At 40.4% G+C, this 18,236-nt stretch overlaps 1 protein-coding gene across 4 annotated transcripts in view; it reads left to right on the top strand.

Annotated features, from left to right (window-relative positions):
- inpp5jb (inositol polyphosphate-5-phosphatase Jb) overlaps window positions 1-18,236 on the top strand; it is a 57,094-nt gene that overhangs the window by 9,896 nt on the left and 28,962 nt on the right. For 3 of the 4 annotated variants that reach the window (XM_087254529.1, XM_087254528.1, XM_087254527.1), the window contains one exon: window positions 16,643-17,089. In XM_087254529.1, the coding sequence (XP_087110655.1) occupies window positions 16,650-17,089 (440 nt within the window). In that variant the 5' untranslated portion in view covers window positions 16,643-16,649. Of the gene's footprint in view, window positions 1-4,497; window positions 5,061-16,642; window positions 17,090-18,236 lie in introns of those variants that run through there. The other variant, XM_087254526.1, reaches the window with a different exon arrangement.

Below are 18,236 nucleotides of genomic sequence, written 5' to 3'. Positions count from 1 at the left end.
AGCATGTATTTTGAGGGTGAATACCCAATCACACACACAATCATATGGCTAATATTCATCAAATCCACTATTGCGCATGTGTTCCCTGCTAAAACATCCAGCTTAGACCAGCCAGGTTGGCTGGTTTTAGCTGGTCGACCAGCCTGGTTTTAGAGGGGTTTTGGCCACTTCCAGGCTAGTTTCCAGCCTGGTTTTAGCTGGACAGGCTGGGAGATGACCAGTTAAAACCTGCTTGACCAGTCTAGGCACGCTGGGAACCCACCCAAAACCAGCTCTGTCCAGCTTAAACCAGGATGGTCAAGCTGGTTTTAGCTGGTCACTTTCCAGCCTGACCAGCTAAGACCAAGCTGGAACTGGTTGGAAACCAGCCTGGAAGTGGCCAAAACCCCTCTAAAACCAGGCTGGTCGACCAGCTAAAACCAGCCAACCAGCCTAGGCTGGTTTAAGCTGTATTTTTCAGCAGGGTTTGGACTGTGGCGGAAACCGGGGCACCCAAAGGAAACCCACGCCAACACAGGGAGGGAAAACTATTAATTTCTGTTTGAAAGATGGTGTGTTCATGATTTTAATGATTTATTATTTTGTTTTTATAAATGTGAACTAGTAATTTTTAATGATGAGGTTTTATCTGAAGTCACCCCTAGGCTATACCGTTAAATAGTGCTTTATTTAAGGGGGCAACTATTAGTAGTGGTGTCTGAATCCATAGTGGACATTCTAAAGTGCACTTAATCTATCTCACAATTCACTGCAACAACTACAACCGATGTACACTAAACGGCTAGACAATACCGAAAATACCCATATATGAGTTTGCGCGCCAAATTAATTCCCGCGTCTGAACACAAGATGGCGCCTCCCGCGGAATCCTACGTTTCTAAATAAATGATTATTTAACATTTAGAGTAACACTTACATGTACATGTACATTTTACATGTACAGAAATCAAAATGTTTTGTTTCATTACTAATACACAGCTCGCTAAGTGTTAAATAACTATCACAGGGTCTGACCAAAACACAAACAAAACAGCATCCATTTAATTCCATTCCAGCATCCATTTATTCACTCATCTGCTTTCATTCACTCATTCAAGTGGACTGTAGCATGTTGTGAATAGTGAATGTATGGGGGGGTTGTCAATGAACTGTAAAATGGGTTTCCAAGCTTGTCAATAAACTATTTGGGTTCATTAAATACTTAATTTTAATTTTATTTGCACTATTGCTGTGTATATTTTATTATTTATCTTGTTGTTTTATTGCTCTTGTTGATTGTATGGTAAGAAAGGCGCCTTTAAATAAAATTTATCATTATTATTATTATTATTATTAACTGGTTTAGATCCTTACAGAAGGTCAGACAAACACTGTTAACCCAGCCCTACGTTCACCTGCCAACCCCGATTACCTGCTCTTCACATATAATGGCATTGTGGAGCACTACATGTAGTTTTGCCACCTGGTGTCTTAAAGCAACAGCACTTTGAACACTGTATTTTAACTCTAATTTATTTTAACAGTTGTCAGCAGGAGGGACCACATCTCTAGACTTAATCCTAATCCTTGTGGTCCATCTTTTTTGGTAAACAAAGTCTTTCATATACACTGTAAGATATCTAAAAGACTGAACATGTTACTTTACAAACGGTATGGTACTTAAATAAACATTCACATATTATTTATAAAAGTAGGTGGACGGAACACAGCGGATACTGTAGGTCATCTCAGCCTCCACCTTTTTTTAGATTTCTGTCTCCAAGCCCTCAGAGAATTGGTTATAATTGTATTGATTATTAGTTTTAATGGAAACTAAAATGGCCTTTGTGGTTGTGGTATTCTGCTGGGGGGATGTTAAAACCATTAAATCCCATAAACAACATCCCAAAGCACACTAGAAGAAACCATTTAAACGTACTGGTTTGTAATGGTTAATGGCATCTGTGGTGGAAACCATTAGAACAACACAATGTTGGGATTGTCAATATTTAACCCAACGCTGCCGAGACTTTTATTTCAGTATGTTGATGTGCTTCCAACTAAAACAAAATACTAAGTAGGGGGCGGGGCTTTCATTTGTGCATCATTTCTTCTAAACCAATAGGTGACACACTGGAAATTATTAGCTGTAAATGTGTAACCGCTAATGCTAAAGCCAGTACATGAGAAAGGAGACCAGAGGCTGTTTTGTTTCAATAGAGGTAAATGAAGGAGAGGCGTCACTACACAGAATAAACAGCTCTTGTGAGAAAATAACTTGTTATTTAATCAATCAAAAGCCAAAGGAATCTATGCTATCCCTTACGCTTGTTTCAATACTAAGTAATACACAGATTTCAAACGCCATATAGTTTAGAAAATCCCTTATTTCCCCATGGCAAACTAACAGTAAGAGGGGCATGGTTAGGAATATTGTGGCTGAAGCCGTCAAACCAACACAATCACAGCAATTCGTAACTTTTTCATTTAGTAGCTAATTTGTATGAATTCGTACGATCTAATTTGTACAATTTAGTACGATTTGCTCATCCCCCAATGATAGTTGGGTTTAGGGGTGGGGTTAGGTGCCACGCCTTCTTTTTAAAATTGTACAATTTTGTTCGACTGAACTCGTAAGAATTCGTACGAATTAGCAACTAAACTGACAAAACGTAAAATACTTACATTTTCTCGTGAGATCAGGCTGGTCAAACTGATGCAAATGCTCATTGACTGAAGATTACCAAAACAATTTTTCCTCACTTAATTTGCACATATTAATTGTTCACTTAAAAAAAGTGCACTAGCTAGCAAAATAAACATTGTACATTTTGATTTCACGCTGACCTAATGTTTGACAATTGACCACTTGACTTTAAATTGGCATTGAAAGAGCATTGTAACCCAACATTGGATTCATTGGATTAAATATGGACCAACCCATTTCTTGAAAAATTTATTTTTTTCTGGTCTCAATGTTGGTCTTGCTGGTTTCAACCTTGGTTTAGCTGGTCTCAGAGCTGCTCTTGCTGCTTTCAATGCTGGTCTCTGTGGTGATCTTGCTGGTCTCAGAGCTGGTATTTTAAATGCTGGTCTCAGTGCTGGTCTTGCTGGTTTCAATGCTGGTCTCAGAGCTGGTCTTGCTGGTTTCAATCCTGGTCAAAATACGGGTCTTGCTGGTTTCAATGCTGATATTGCTGGTTCAATGCTGGTCTCAGTGTTGGTCTTTTAAATGCTGGTCTTGCTTTTTTTGATGCTGGTCAACGCTGGTCTCAGTGCTAATCTTGTTTGTTTCAAAGCTGGTCTCAGTGGTGGTCTTGCTAGTTTCAATGCTGGTTTAGCTGGTCTCAATGCTGGTCTTGCTGGTTTCAATTCTGGTTAAGCTGGACTTACAGTTAATCTTGCTGGTTTTAACACTGGTCTCATGGCTGGTCTTGCTGGTTTTAATCCTGGTTTAGCTGGTCTCAGAGCTGCTCTTGCTGGTTTCAATGCTGGTCTCAATGCTGGTCTTGCTTGTTTTGATGCTGGTCAACACGGGTCAAAGTGCTGGTCCTGTTGGTTTCAATGATTGTCTCAGTGCTGGTCTCGGTGGTTTTAATGCTGGTTTAGCTGGTCTCAGTGCTGGTCTTGCTGGTTTCAATGCTGGTCTCAGAGCTGGTCTTGCTGGTTTCAATCCTGGTCAAAATACGGGTCTTTCTGGTTTCAATGCTGATATTGCTGGTTCAATGCTGGTCTCAGTGCTGGTCTTTTAAATGCTAGTCTTGCTTGTTTTGATGCTGGTCAATACTGGTCTCAGTGCTAAACCTGTTGGTTTCAGTGGTGGTCTCAGTGGTGGTCTTGCTGTTTCAATCCTGGTTAAGATGGTCTCAGTGCTGGTCTTGCTGATTTCAATCCTGGTTAAGCTAGTCTTAGAGCTGGTCTTGCTGCTTTTAATCCTGGTTTAGCTGGTCCCACAGCTGGAGTTGCTGGTTTTAATGCTGGTCTAATGCTGGTCTTGCTGGTTTTGATGCTGGTCAACACTATTCTCATGTCTTGCTGGTTTCAATGCTGGTCTCAAAGCTGGTTTTAATGCTGGTCAACGCTAATCTTGCTGGTTTTAATGCCTCAGTGCTGGTCTTGCTAGTTTTATTGCCGGTCTCAGTGCTGGTCTTACTGGCTTCAAAGCTGGTCTTGCTGGTTTTAATGCAGGTCTCAGTGCTGGTCTTGCTGGTTTTTAATAGTCTAAAGGCTGGTTTCGATGCTGGTCAATGTGCTGGTTTCAATGCTGATCTCAGTGCTGGTCATGGCCCAAATTTAGACCAGCATACCTTACCAGCATATGCTGGTTTATCAGCAGAATCCAGCATTTTTCAGTATCTTAATATTGTGATTGTGTCTATTTTACTGCTTTCATTCAGTTTTAATACCTTTAATGTGCTGTATTTTACACGCTTTGATATAATAAAGTCTATAAGTGTAAAAAAAATAATAAAAAAGATACGCGCTGATTGTCATGACAACGACACCGCGTTCTCATGCGGCATTTCATTTACACAGAAATAACGCCGAGAAGCACATGCTAACTGCTAAAGCGCTTTGGTGGCTGGCAAGCTCGAGCTGTTGGAAATGCAAATATAATACACACATATATGTTAGCTTCGGCGGAACACCATGTGACAGGAGCGTTACGTGCCGATTAAATCTCTGACGAAAGCACCGCCAGCAGCTCTTCTGCAATAATGAAGCGGAGCAGCGGCGCTGAAGGACAGCAGTGACCGCTCGCCTCGCACTCTCTGCGGATCAAATACACGCAAAGACCCCGCCACACATCTGCACATGAAATGCACCTGCCTCCAGCGACGCCAGCGTCTTTAAACCTCAAGGTCCTTCTCTGTTAGAGGAACACGAGCTCTAATGTGTCTGTTAGTGTGAACGCGTTTTTACATCAATAACATCAAGCAATATTGTCGCATGATGATGAGATATTTTGATGCCTGAACGCGAATTTCTGTATCAGTAAGCCTGGTTTCCAGCGGTGCACATCGGATCTCCTTTCAAAATACCATCAGTTCTCTGCTGCCTGTGCTTATCGAGGAAATTGGGTAAGAAATGTACTAATGCAAGCGCTGAAATGGCTTAAAAGTGGATTTTGTGCATGCACAAATCAGTGATTAATACATTGTTATGATTACTGTCATAGCGTGCAGTGTTTACATTATATTATCCTGTATAATTCAAAGTGCATTTAGTGTTTACATGTTGCTTTTTTTGCCTTGAGACTACTCAAATGTTTGCGGTTATTAACATATGCATGGGAAATTAGTCAGTTTGTGTGTATGTGTGTGTGTGTGTGTTTGAAAGAGAAATGCATGTGCATTTGTGTATCTGTGGCTGAAAGGTCATGGCAGACAGGCTTGCAGTGTAATTAACGCTATCAGATATTTAATGCTTTAAAAGCTTCTTCTTACTCCAGTCAAACAAACACAAGTAGGTCACTGTGCATATTATTGTAAGGTGACCTTCAGCGTTTCCTCAGAGGTCTGACCTCAAGTGAATACATCACCATGGCTTAAAAGTGTTCGAATATTATTTGGACCTTATATTGTATATTAGAAGCGGTGATGCAACAATGCAGCAGCATATGTTGTCAGCTGAGCAATTTGGACTGATTTTAATTAGACTTTACAATGGCTTGACAGCATAAGTGTGGTTCAGTCAGTCGCTGTGGAGTGATTGAGTCTCATCCACCCCCACAAACCACTAGTTTTTCAGGCTTCTCCAATTATACAGCTCTCCACGCTCAGCACATCAGCGAGCCTAACATGCATCTATCTTTATTTCCAAAGTCACTTACAACATGAGGGGACACAAGTAAGCATTACATTGCTTAAAGGAGAGCTATTATGCCACTTTTTGCAAGCTGTAAAATAAGTCTCTGGTGTCTCTAGTGTGTGTGTGTGAAGTTTCAACTCAAAATACTGCACAAATATTTTAAATAACACTCTTTGAATCTGTGTCTTTTAGGCTTTGACCCAAATTGTGTTGTTTTGATGACTGTCGCTTTAAATTCAAATTAGACTGTGCTCTTTTTCAAAAGAGGGCGGAGCTACAAATGCCTGTGTGTCAGCATAGTGGCAGATTTAAAACTCTAATGGTGATGCAGCGAAAGAGTTTAAGTTGACTGTTTTTGTCAAGTTCGATTATAAAACAATTGAATTAATTAATGTTTACGATTAGAGTCACACACTCCTGCCACACAACTGTGTCTAAACCCCTTATAGAAGGGATTTTTACATAATAGGAATCTAGTGTCATTTTTGGGATCTTCTTTTGATGCGTTGTGAACCTGCATAACAATGTCATTTTACTGAAATTAACAAACAATCAACAATGCTACACTCTAAAAAACCACCTGTGGGTTAGAAAAGTGTAATTAAAATTTTACTGAAACAATTGTCCAAATTTGGCCCAACATGGGTTTAAAATAACCCAGCATTTTATATGTACCGTTTAATACTATATTGGAGACGCTGGTTCGAGTCTCAGCTGGGTCAGTTGACGTTTCTGTGTGGAGTTTGCATGTTCTCCCTGCGTTCGCGTGGGTTTCTTCCGGGTGCTCCAGTTTCCCCCACAAGTCCAAAGACATGCGGTACAGGTGAATTGGGTAGGCTTAATTGTCCGTTGTGTGAATGAGTGTGTGTGGACGTTTCCCAGAGATGGGTTGCGGCTGGAAGGGCATCCGCTGCATAAAAACGTGCTGGATAAGTTGACGGTTCATTCTGCTGTGGCGACCCCGGGTTAATAAAGGGACTAATCCATCAAGAAAATGAATGAATGAATGAATGAATAATAATATATTACGCACCGTGCATGTTATTGTTAGATTGTTAAAAATGGTTAAACTCTTACTGTAAAGTGTTGCTTTTAAAATGTTTTGCAAATTAAATAATTTACAAAGTTTTTTTTTTAAATAATTTCAAGATAAATTTATTCATTATACATTAAAAATGTGGGACGGGTTACGTAAAGTACGCTCTAAAAAGTGCCCTGTTAACCAAACATTGGGTCGAATATTGGACAAACCCATTAAATTACATGTTTTAAAAACCCAGCTGTTGGGTTTGTCCATACATGATCCGACGTTGGGTTAATACAACCTAGCATTTTGTTAGAGGGTGTCTAATGTACACTCACTGGCCACTTTATTAGGTACACCTGTCCAACTGGTTGTTTACACAAATTTCTAATCAGCCAATCACATGGCAGCAACTCAATACATTTAGGCATGTAAACATGGTCAAGACGATCTGCTTCAGTTCAAAGCGAGCATCAGAATGAGGAAGAAAGGAGATTTAAGGGACTTTGAACGTCGCATGGTTGTTGGTGTCAGACGGGCTGCTCTGAGTATTTCAGAAACTGCTGATCTACTGGGATTTTCACGCACAACCATCTCTAGGGTTTACAGAGAATGGTGTGAAATATCCAGCGAGCGGCAGTTCTGTGGGCGCAAATGCCTTGTTGATGCCAGAGGTCAGAGGAAAATGGCCAGACTGGTTCCAGCTGATAGAAAGGCAACAGTAACTCAAATATTTTCTGATATTTCATTGGCACACTTTGGGCCCATTAGTACCAATTGAGCATTGTGCCAATGTCACAGCCTGCCTGAGTATTGTTCCTGACCATGTCCATTTCTTTATGACCAAGTGTACCCATCTCCTCATGACTACTTCTAGCAATATTACGCACCATGTCAAAGCGTGAATCATCTCAGACTGGTTTCTTGAACATGACAATGAGTTCACTGTACTCAAATGGCCTCCACAGTCACCAGTTCTCAATCCAATAGAGCATCTTTGGCATGTGGGAGATTGGCATCATGGATGTGCAGCAGACAAATCTGCAGCAACTGTGTGATGCTATCATGTCAATATGGAGCAAAATCTCTGTGGAATATTTCCAGTAGCTTGTTGAATCTATACCATGAAGGATTAAGCCAGTTCTGAAGGCAAAAGGTGGTCCAACCCGCTACTAGTAAGGTGTCTCAAATAAAATGGTCAGTGAGTGTACATGCTAATAATATAGTGAACATATATAGCGAAGTGCACTTCGGAGTTCATTTCTCTAGTGAACTAATGAGCCGCAGACACTGAGTCTTGCCTGAGGTTAATGTAATGCAACATGAAATATTGTTGACAAGCTGTTTTATTTGCGTCACCGAGTGAAAGTTTATCATTTGCATGTTTTGAAGGCTGGAACAAGAGAGTATCAAGAGAGGAAATTAATGTAATTAATGTAATTTATACAGTGAACAATGTGCAGTGTTATTTTCCACTCAGCGGCCACTTTATTAGGTACACCTTACTAGTACCGGGTTGGACCCACTTTTGCATTCAGAACTGCCTTAATCCTTCGTGGCGCAGATTCAAGAAGGTGCTGGAAATATTCCTCAGAGATTTTGCTCCATATTGACATGATAGCATCACACAGTCGCTGCAGATTTGTCGGCTGCACATCCATGATGCCAATCTCCCGTTCCAGCTATAAAGCATTGCTTATTTCTCTTTTATCTTTGCTTGACTTTAATATTCATTCATTCATTTTCCTTCAGCTTAGTCCCTTATTTATCTGGGGCTGCCACTGCAGAATGAACCGCCAACAATTTTGGCATATGTTTTACGCAGGGGATGCTCTTCCAGCTGCAAACCAGTACTGGGAAACACCCATACTCACTTATTCACACACACACATCAATTCCCCTATAGTGCATGTGTTTGGACTGTGGAGGAAACCCACGCCAACACAGGGAGAACATGCACACTCCACACAGAAATGCCAACTGACCCAGCTGGGACTTGAACCAGAGACCTTCTTACTATAAGGCGACAGTGCTAACCACTGAGCTACCGTGCCGTCCGGTAATGGTCTATGGTTGTAATTTGGATTGGATGAATTGTTTAGCCAAACCTCTCTTTTTAGTTTGCTTTGAGTGAAAGATGAGAGGTGGGGCTAAAATATAAACCCCGCCCCTACTCAGTATTCTGCTCCAGCCTGAAATGCATCATCATACCGAACTCAAAGTCTGTCCATGCAAATTAAACCCAAAATAAACACACATATTCAAATGCATTATATACAGTATGCACAATCACTGCAGGAATTGCATGTGTGTGTGTGTGTGTGTGTGTGTGTGCGCATATTCAAATGCACCCACAATGACTCATTCCATGCGGGGTCATTGCTAGGTGGAGTCTGTATTTTTGTCTCTTTCCTCTCCTGCGGGTCACATGATCTGCGTTATTCAACACCGATAAGCAAGAGCGTCTCGTCGTGTGCTTGACTGTAACAATCTTGTCAATACAGAGGAAGCCGGTCAGGCAGGGAGAAACTGCACAGCGAGGTGAAAAGCGTGTTTGCTGTGCAAATACACTGACGCTCGACTGTCTGAATCTCTGAAAGCCGGCTGCTGGATGATTTTGTCACAACATCTTAGCGTTTTGTTCGGGGTCAAGTGTATGTTTTACATTTTAATATATCATTTGATATATTTCAGCAGGGAATTAATTAAGTATTAAACACGTGGTGTTTTTACCTGCGAATAATATTCCTAAAGGAGCTGTTGACATGAAGTTGAACCAGATTTTGGTAAAAACCCAAACAAGACAAACATAAAAATAAAACAAAATAAATTCTATGGGAGTCAATGGTTACCCGTTTTTAACATTCTTCAAACTATCTTCATTTCTGTCCAACAGAAGATAGTAACTGAAACAGGTTTGAGAGAAATGGAGGGTGAGTTTTTGGGTGAACTGTCCGTTAAAGGTGCCGTGAAGTGCTTTGTAATGTGCGTTTTTTTATGCGATGTTTGGCATAAACTCAACTTAGAAACAAAGAGAGAGCGGGCCATAGTGTGACTCCTCCCCTTTAAAAAAAGCAGCCAATAGCGTTTTGTTTCATCACAGTTCTGCCAGTTCACAGATTTAGAACAAGCGCATGAAATGAAAAGCAAGCGTCTTGAAGAAGGCGGGGCTTGTCAGATACTAGAGAGCATTTGATTGGTCTGAAGATTTGCTGAGAAACTGAAGTATGAGGTGACGTGAACAAAACCGTTGATCCATTTAAGCCTAGTTCACACTACAGGATTTTAAACATCAGCAGATCGCTGTGCTGTTCACACTACATGACTTTGTGTCTTTTAATCTCTGAGGTGTTCACACTACGCAACACTCCGTGAACGATCCACAAGAGGGGGGTCACACACTACATGATCTGACAACATCTCATTCCCCATCAGCTCATTCAAGCTTCCAAACCACAGCCAATGAAAATTTGAGGGAGGAGTCGTCAGAAAAAAGCTGAACACTATTGGCTGCTTGTGTGCTGATGACATCACTGACAGCGTTTCAAGCTTTGGAGAAAGCATTTAAAAACATCGTCAAATCAGCTGATTTATGAGCGGATTAATCACTCATCTGCAAGGTTCCAGTGGATAGATACACAGAGAGTTTTTAATTTTTGTAATTTTATAACTCTTTGAAATAAAACTAACATATTTATAACACCCTGCCGTTATCTAACTATCAGTGTATTTCTTTCTGACATTGTTATTTTATTTATTACAAAACAGTAAAGAACTGAGCATTTCTGCCTTAAATTACCATATTGGTCTTAATGACTGCATGCATGTCTGATACTTTTTACTGTGACTTTAAATATGTGTGCATTTTCTTGCCTGGCAACTTCCTGCTAACATAAACAAAACTTTCTGATGGCAAAAACATCAATTTACTTCAGATATCTTTCAAAACAGCATATTCTGTGCCGTGAAATAGCTCCTGTTTGAAAGTGAAAATGAAAGCCAAGACCTTTAAGTGTTTTAGTATGTTAACTACATATTTATAGGCTGTATTACCAAAAAAAATGTTATATTTTTAGGGTAACGTTGTCATTAAATATGATGCCAGACATTCAAAGCTTAATTTTAATATCTTAATAATAGCTTTGAATGTAAATATGTTGTGACAATATGGCGTTTCATATGAGAACGATCAGAATGAGCCGTAAGGTAATTCTAATAGTTACAGAATTCTAGTTCCACTGTTAATATAGCCTACTCTCATGTCTGTGCTAATGCAGAATGAAGCGAGTGCACCGATGCCCATTCTGACCAATCACAGATGTTTCTGCTGAGCTCCTGAACACACAGCCATTCAGCTCATGCTGATCTGCTCTCTCATTGGCTGCAGCTCGTCACTACATCTGACCACACGTGGGGTTGAGTCGGCTGACTGCTCTGGAATATTTAGCATGCTGAATGTTGGATTTCCGTCTGCGAGGTGTCGGCGACGCGTCAGCGAGCCTCGTTGATGCGTTGCTCAGTAGTTCACACATAAAGAGCGGCGAGCGCCGAGCACCCGCAGATTTTTTACCGATCACAGCCCGATCTGTCGGCGAGCTCGTTAACTTCCAAATCAGGCTCAAATCAGGCTTAAAATCCTCTAGTGTGAACTAGGCATTAGGTGGAAGTAAAGAGCTTAGAATGACCAAGAGGCGACACTTAACAGAACGTTCCATTGCAACAGCAGCGCCCAGCAGCATCCCCGCGATTTCGCCATTTTGGAGTGAAAGTGATCGGCCGTCCATTGGATCTCATTGCTGTCGCGATGGCAAGAAGCTGCTTTGTTATTTATTTATTTATTTAAAAAGCGTATTAAAGCTGAGATACAACTTGAAAGACGATAATACAACACTTACTATGACAATCATCAGCACTTTAAATAGCTTATTTTACAAGCTGCGTCCCAAATGGCACACTATACACTATGCACTCATGCACTATGTACTTATGCACTTACACACTCAACAGGATAGTATATGTATGTAGTGTTGGCACACTAATGTTTTTTTACTAAGCGGAAATTCAAACCGTTTCCCTGATGACGTTTGACGGTTGCCAAATCAGTGAAATAAACAACCGAATTATCAAATAATACCTGCCGTGAGTATTGCCCCATTCACCATCGGGAGGCGCTATAATCACTCTCATAGTAGAACTTTGCTTTTACCATCCAAAATAAATAAAGTTATTCAACGTGTGTGCCCGATAGCTCCGCCCCTTCCGCTACGTAAGCAAACCTGCGGTCGTTGAGTGCGTGAAGTGTCCATCATTACACACTTCATTTAACCGGCTGAATGAGTGCATCATCCGGGTAATTAAAGTGCACTTAATGTTTTTAGAGTTTTCAGTGTGAACACACTACTTACACTATTTATACTACAAAATGGCGAAGAATAGTGCATAAGTATGCGATTTGGGACGCAGCTATAGACTTATGCTGTTGTTCTATTGGAGTTTTCATTCCAAAATGGCCACCGCCTGACACTAGCGGCATCTAGTGGTTGTATCCCAAACAAAAACAAGAGTGTCGCCTCTTGGTGATTCTGTGCTCTTTGGTGGAAGTGACAAACTACAAGCTTTATGTTGGTTTTATATCTACTAAACACTAATTTTGTCAGTGTTTTGCTTAGATATCCTTGAAGACTACTTATACTAACATCTAAAAAACTAGACCTTTAAACTTAATGAGTCTATATAAGCCCCTTTCACACAGTGATACCGGTAAATATCCGGAAAATCTACGGAACGACTTTACCGGTATATTGAAAAAAGCGCTGTTCACACAGGCGAGGACGTTACGGAATTTTTCCGGAAAAGAGCATTCACACATCCATTCCAAAATACCGGTAAATTCTGACATCATTCACCAGAAATGAGCTTTAAACGGCTGCGCTTGTATTTGTAAACATTTGACTAAATTGCAAACTCTTTTGATGATCAATATTGTAAACAACTTTCACAGGATCATATTCACATGTCGAGATGTTCATAATATGTGCGTGTGCAGGCGCTCACAGGCTGTTTCATGGGCACACGCAAAGCTTGAAGGTAAACAAACATCGGCTTATCATAAGCATCTTATCGATGATTATTTGCACAGTTTGCATTAAGAAGAACATATAAACGTGATCTGCCTAACTTCTAGCAGCTAAATGTGTCTGGAAAAATATTCAAAGGTTTTTATTCTCACAAACCGCGCGGACGTAAATGCGTCTGACTGTTGTGATTGGCTAAAGCAGAAGTCTTACGTCAGCACGTTCTAGGCGTGCACGCGCTTATTCCGGAAATCTTCCTTCTGCGTTCACACAGCGCAGCATTCCGGCAAATTGCCGGTACTGTTACAACTTCTCTTTCCGGAAAATAGCTAGAACGAATTTACCGGTATTTTCAAAAAGGACCTGTTCACACATACACACCTTTCCGGAAAATTGCCGGTAATTTTCCGAAAAGGTCTGTATGTGTGAAATAGGCTTATGTGTGCAAAGTATAGTAGACAGTAGCATTTGGTCATTTTTTTCTGTTCTCATCGAAGCGAGGTGTGTTTTTGAGAAATGCTGTAAACTCTCTATGCAGTGTGTTCTGTGCGTTCACAGCTGTGTCTGTTGTCTGCACTAGTTTTTGTCCAGCTTGTCATCTGTCATTTTACAGCTCAAACTAGAATAGAAGCGCCGCGAGCTACAGATGAAACCCATCACCTTGAAAGAGTTTCTCTCGTGTGTTTAACCCTTAATCTGCCATATCAGTGAAATATGAATCGAGTCAATATCTGCTTAAGCATAGTAGTAAAAGTCAAAATTATTCGCCTTCCTGTGATATTTTCATTCCTTTCTTTTTCAAATATTTCCAAAATGACGTTTAACAGATTCAGGAAATTTTCACAGTGTTTCCTATAATATTTTTTCTCTTCTGGAGAAAGTCTTATATGTTTTATTTTAGCTAGAAAGCCATTTTAAGCTCAGTATTATTAGCCACCTTAAGCAATATTTATTTTTGATAGTCTACAGAACAAACCACTGTTATACAATGACTTGCCTAATTATCCTAGTTTAGCCTTTAAATGTCACTTTAAGCTGAATACTAGTATCTTGAACAATATCTAGTCTGATATTATATGCTGTCATCATGAAAAAGAGAAAATTAATCAGTTATTAACAATAAGTTATTGCTTAAAAATGTGTTGAAAAAAGTCTTCTATTCATTAAACAGAAATTGGAGAAAAATACACAGAGGGGCTAATAATTCTGACTTTAACTGTATAGTAAATAAAAATGTACCGTAATAATATATACAACACATTATGGGAGATTATTGCTGAAATGAAAAATTAAAAAAATGCTGAAGTTTAAATCTGAGTTATTCAGCAAAGGTACATCAATCAGTAACATTTCAGTAAATACATTTAGAATGTTACAAGGCATTTTCATTAGAGGTGTGAACCTATACTGGTCTCACAGTTCGGTTCGGTTACGATTATCATGCCATCGATTCGGTTCAATTCGATAACTTGGTGCATCACGGTGCATTGACGATTCTTTCCACACACAGTGTTATATTTTAGGGGGAGGCTATAACAAGCTGTCTGTATAAACACACAGACACACAGCACCACACTGTCTCTCATTCACAAACATACACAAACATAGACAGCATCAAACACACACACACACACAAACAAACACACATACTTAAGCCCTCTCAATATGTGTTTAGCCGGGAGAGCTCGCGCTGAGCGGAGCAAAAAAAAAAAAAACGAAGAAAAAAGAAAAAAAAGAGGCACTTTTCCGACGGTCCCTTACTGAGAGCTCCACTCAGCGCGAGCTCTCCTGGCTAAACGCATATTGCAAGGACTTAAAGGGAGCATTGCTTGTAATATCGAGCGAAAAAGATAAGAAAAAGACAGCTGTGAAACATAACCAGCTTTGTCTTTGTGTAGGAAACACACTTTAGATGTTTTAGGGAAGAGGTTTTGAGTTATTGCCACTATAACTGAATTTGTCTGGAATATCGAAAACAAAATCAACTGAACCGCGACACCACGACACCTCCCTTACCACCCGCGTCCTCAGTTATGTCCACGACACCTCCCTTACCACCCGCGTCCTTAGATATATTCGCGCATAGACGACAGAATAGAGAGGGGGGGCGTCAGCGACACCTCCATCAGCACCCGCGTGTCCTCAGTTATATCTGCGCATAGGGCGGCAGAATAGAGAGCGCAGTGTCCTCGACACCTCCCTCCCTCCTTCAGCACCCGCACGTCCTCAGTTATATCCGCGCGTAGTGCGCCGGAAAAGAGGTCCGCGACACCTCACTTCATTTTCATAACCGGTCACTTTCGTTTTCACATTGGGGTTGAGGGTGGCGTGATCGTCCTCTGCCTAGAGCGGCAGTTCAGCTTGCTCCGGCCCTGACAGCGCCCTTAGCATTTGCCTATACTGCTTATGCCACGGGCCGGCCCTGAGTTGGCTCCTGTGTGTTGTAAATACCGGCGCTCACCTCCCTCCCGACAGAGCGCATAGGAGATAAATGACGTCACTACATAATAACCGGTTATGATTATTACTGAACCGATACCGAATTGTCCGCGTCTGCATCGCGGTGCACCGAAAAAACAATTAATTTTGACACCCCTATTATTCATTTTGCGAAATAAAAACGTTTCTATTCGTTACAACAGTAGCGACAACAAAACATTTCCACACAGATTTTAGGCAACATTTCAACATTTACTAAAAGAAGAAATGTTTAATCACATCCTTATACTAGACTGATTTCTGAAGGATCATGTGACAACAAAGACTGGGTGACACGGTGGCTCAGCGGTTAGCACATTCGCCTCACTGCAAGAAGGTCACTGGTTCGAGTCTCGGCTGGGTCAGTTGGCATTTCTATGTGGAGTTTGCATGTTCCCCCCGTGTTGGCGTGGGTTTCCTCCGGGTGCTCCGGTTTCCCCCACAGTCCAAACCCATGCGCTAAAGGGGAATTGGATTAACTAAATTGGACATAGTGTATGTGTGTGAATGAGTGTGTGTATAGGTGTTTCACAGTACTGGGTTGCAGCTGGAAGGGCATCCACTGCGTAAAACATTTGCTGGATAAGTTGGTGATTCATTCCAGGTGACCTCTGATGAATAAAGGTGCTAAGCCAAAGGAAAATTAATGAATAAATAAATAAATAAAGGGGCGACGCAGTGGCACAGTAGGCAGTGCTGTCGCCTCACAGCAAGAAGGTCGCTGGTTCGAGCCTCGGCTCAGTTGGCGTTTCTATGTGGAGTTTGCATGTTCTCCCTGCCTTCACGTGGGTTTCCTCCGGGTGCTCCGGTTTCTCCCACAGTCCAAAGACATGCTGCAGGTGAATTGGGTAGTCTAAATAGTCCGTAGTGTATGAGTGTGTGTGTGAGTGTGTGTGGATGTTTCCCAGAGATGGGTTGCGGCTGGAAGGGCATCTGCTGCGTAAAAACTTGCTGTATAAGTTGGCGGTTCATTCCGCTGTGGCGACCCCGGATTAATAAAGGGACTAAGCCGACAAGAAAATGAATGAATAAATAAATAAATATATTAATTATTATTATTTTAATTATTATGCCTGCTGAGCATAAACAATAAACCTTTAGTGATTCATAACAAAAATAAAACTCTGTAGACTTTTCAGTTGCATAACTGCAGCATTTCTCAAGTGCTTCTAGTTCCTCTTTACTAATAAATATTAGCCAAATTACATAATCCAGAGTGATTTACAGTTGAATTGCACATTCTGGCTGATCTACAGTTGTGTTTTATTCGCTCTAGGTAAAGGATGGAAGCAGAGCAGCAGATTCAAAGTGAGTCCAAAAGCAATGATCTGGCCTCGTCTACACCACCAAAAGCACCATCAGAAGCATCTCCTCCTGCAGTCCCGTCGGCTCCGGCCAGACCACGGCGGCCCCAGAGGAGCCCGCGAGTCGAAGGATCCATCGACGTCTCAGAGCCCAAACCTCCAGAGTCTCCAAAACCCAGCAGCCATGATGAACCGAACGCTGAAGCTCAGGCTCAGCTCAGAGTTCATGCACCTCCGGCTGCGCTGAAGCTTTCGGGACATGCTTCTGTGGCTCGGAGCCATATTTCCATGAGGGCTGCATCGCTTCCTCAGGCTCCATCATATAAGCCTCCGTCTACAGAGTCAGTGGTTCACCCGCAGCGCGCTCTTTCTGTTGCCGGCACCGCAGACACACAGCCGCAGGTGGCAGAAGACTTCAGGTAGCACTTCATTTATTTTTCATTTCATTTAGTATTTAATACATATAAATGTTCATGTGTTTTACAAAAAAAAACTTTCTTGTAAAAAGGGTCCATAGCAGCTTTCATACATCCAAACTTTTCCAGTGATTGTGTTTGAACAAGCCATTTTTAATGTACTGGAAAATATGCTCCAGCAATTTTCCTGAAGGAGAAACAGGGCCTTTTTAATTCACCAGTAAAACTATTTTAGAAATTTTACACAAATTTACTGTACATTTTTAATTTCACTGGTAAAACCATTCCGGTAATTTATGGTAATTTACAGCACTTTTTTATTTAGTGGTAAATTCGGACCGGTAATTTATATTACTTTACAGCCCTTTTTTATTTAGTGGTAAATTCGGACTGGTAATTTATGGTAATTTACTGCATTTTTTTATTTAGTGGTAAATTCGGACCGGTAATTTATATTAATTTACAGCCCTTTTTTATTTAATGGTAAATTCTGACCGGTAATTTATGGTAATTTACTGCATTTTTTTATTTAGTGGTAAATTCTGACCGGTAATTTATGGTAATTTACTGCATTTTTTTATTTAGTGGTAAATTCTGACCGGTAATTTATGGTAATTTACTGCTTTTTTTTTTTAGTGGTTATATTAATTTACATTAATTTATATTAATTTACTGCACTTTAAAATAAAAAAGTGCTGTAAATGAATATAAATTACCAGTCCGAATTTACCACTAAATAAAAGTGGGAATTTCAGACCGGTAATTTATATTAATTTACAGCAATTTTTTATTTAGTGGTAAATTCGGACCGGTAATTTATTGTAATTTACAGCACTTTTTTATTTAGTGATAAATTCGGATCGGTAATTTATGGTAATTTACAGCACTTATTTTATTTAGTAGTAAATGATGGTAATTTACAGTGCATTTTTTTTTGCCAGTAAAACCATTCTAGTAATTTTACACCAATTTCAGCACATTGTTTTTTTTTTATAGGCTGGTAAAATCAGTCCGGTAATTTAAGGCAGTTTACAGCACACTTTTTGTATTTTCTGGTAAATTAGTTCTGGTAATTGTAAGGCGATTTATAGTGGAGTTTTATTTATTTAACTGGTAAAACCATTCAAGTATTTTTATACCAATTTGCAGC

The sequence above is a fragment of the Danio rerio genome, chromosome 5 (genome assembly GCF_052040795.2).
Source record: "Danio rerio strain M-AB ecotype USA chromosome 5, GRCz13ab, whole genome shotgun sequence".
Classification (NCBI taxonomy): Eukaryota; Metazoa; Chordata; class Actinopteri; order Cypriniformes; family Danionidae; genus Danio; species Danio rerio.
The sequence above is the reverse complement of the archived record's forward strand: the minus strand, read 5'-3'. Positions and strand labels throughout refer to the sequence as shown.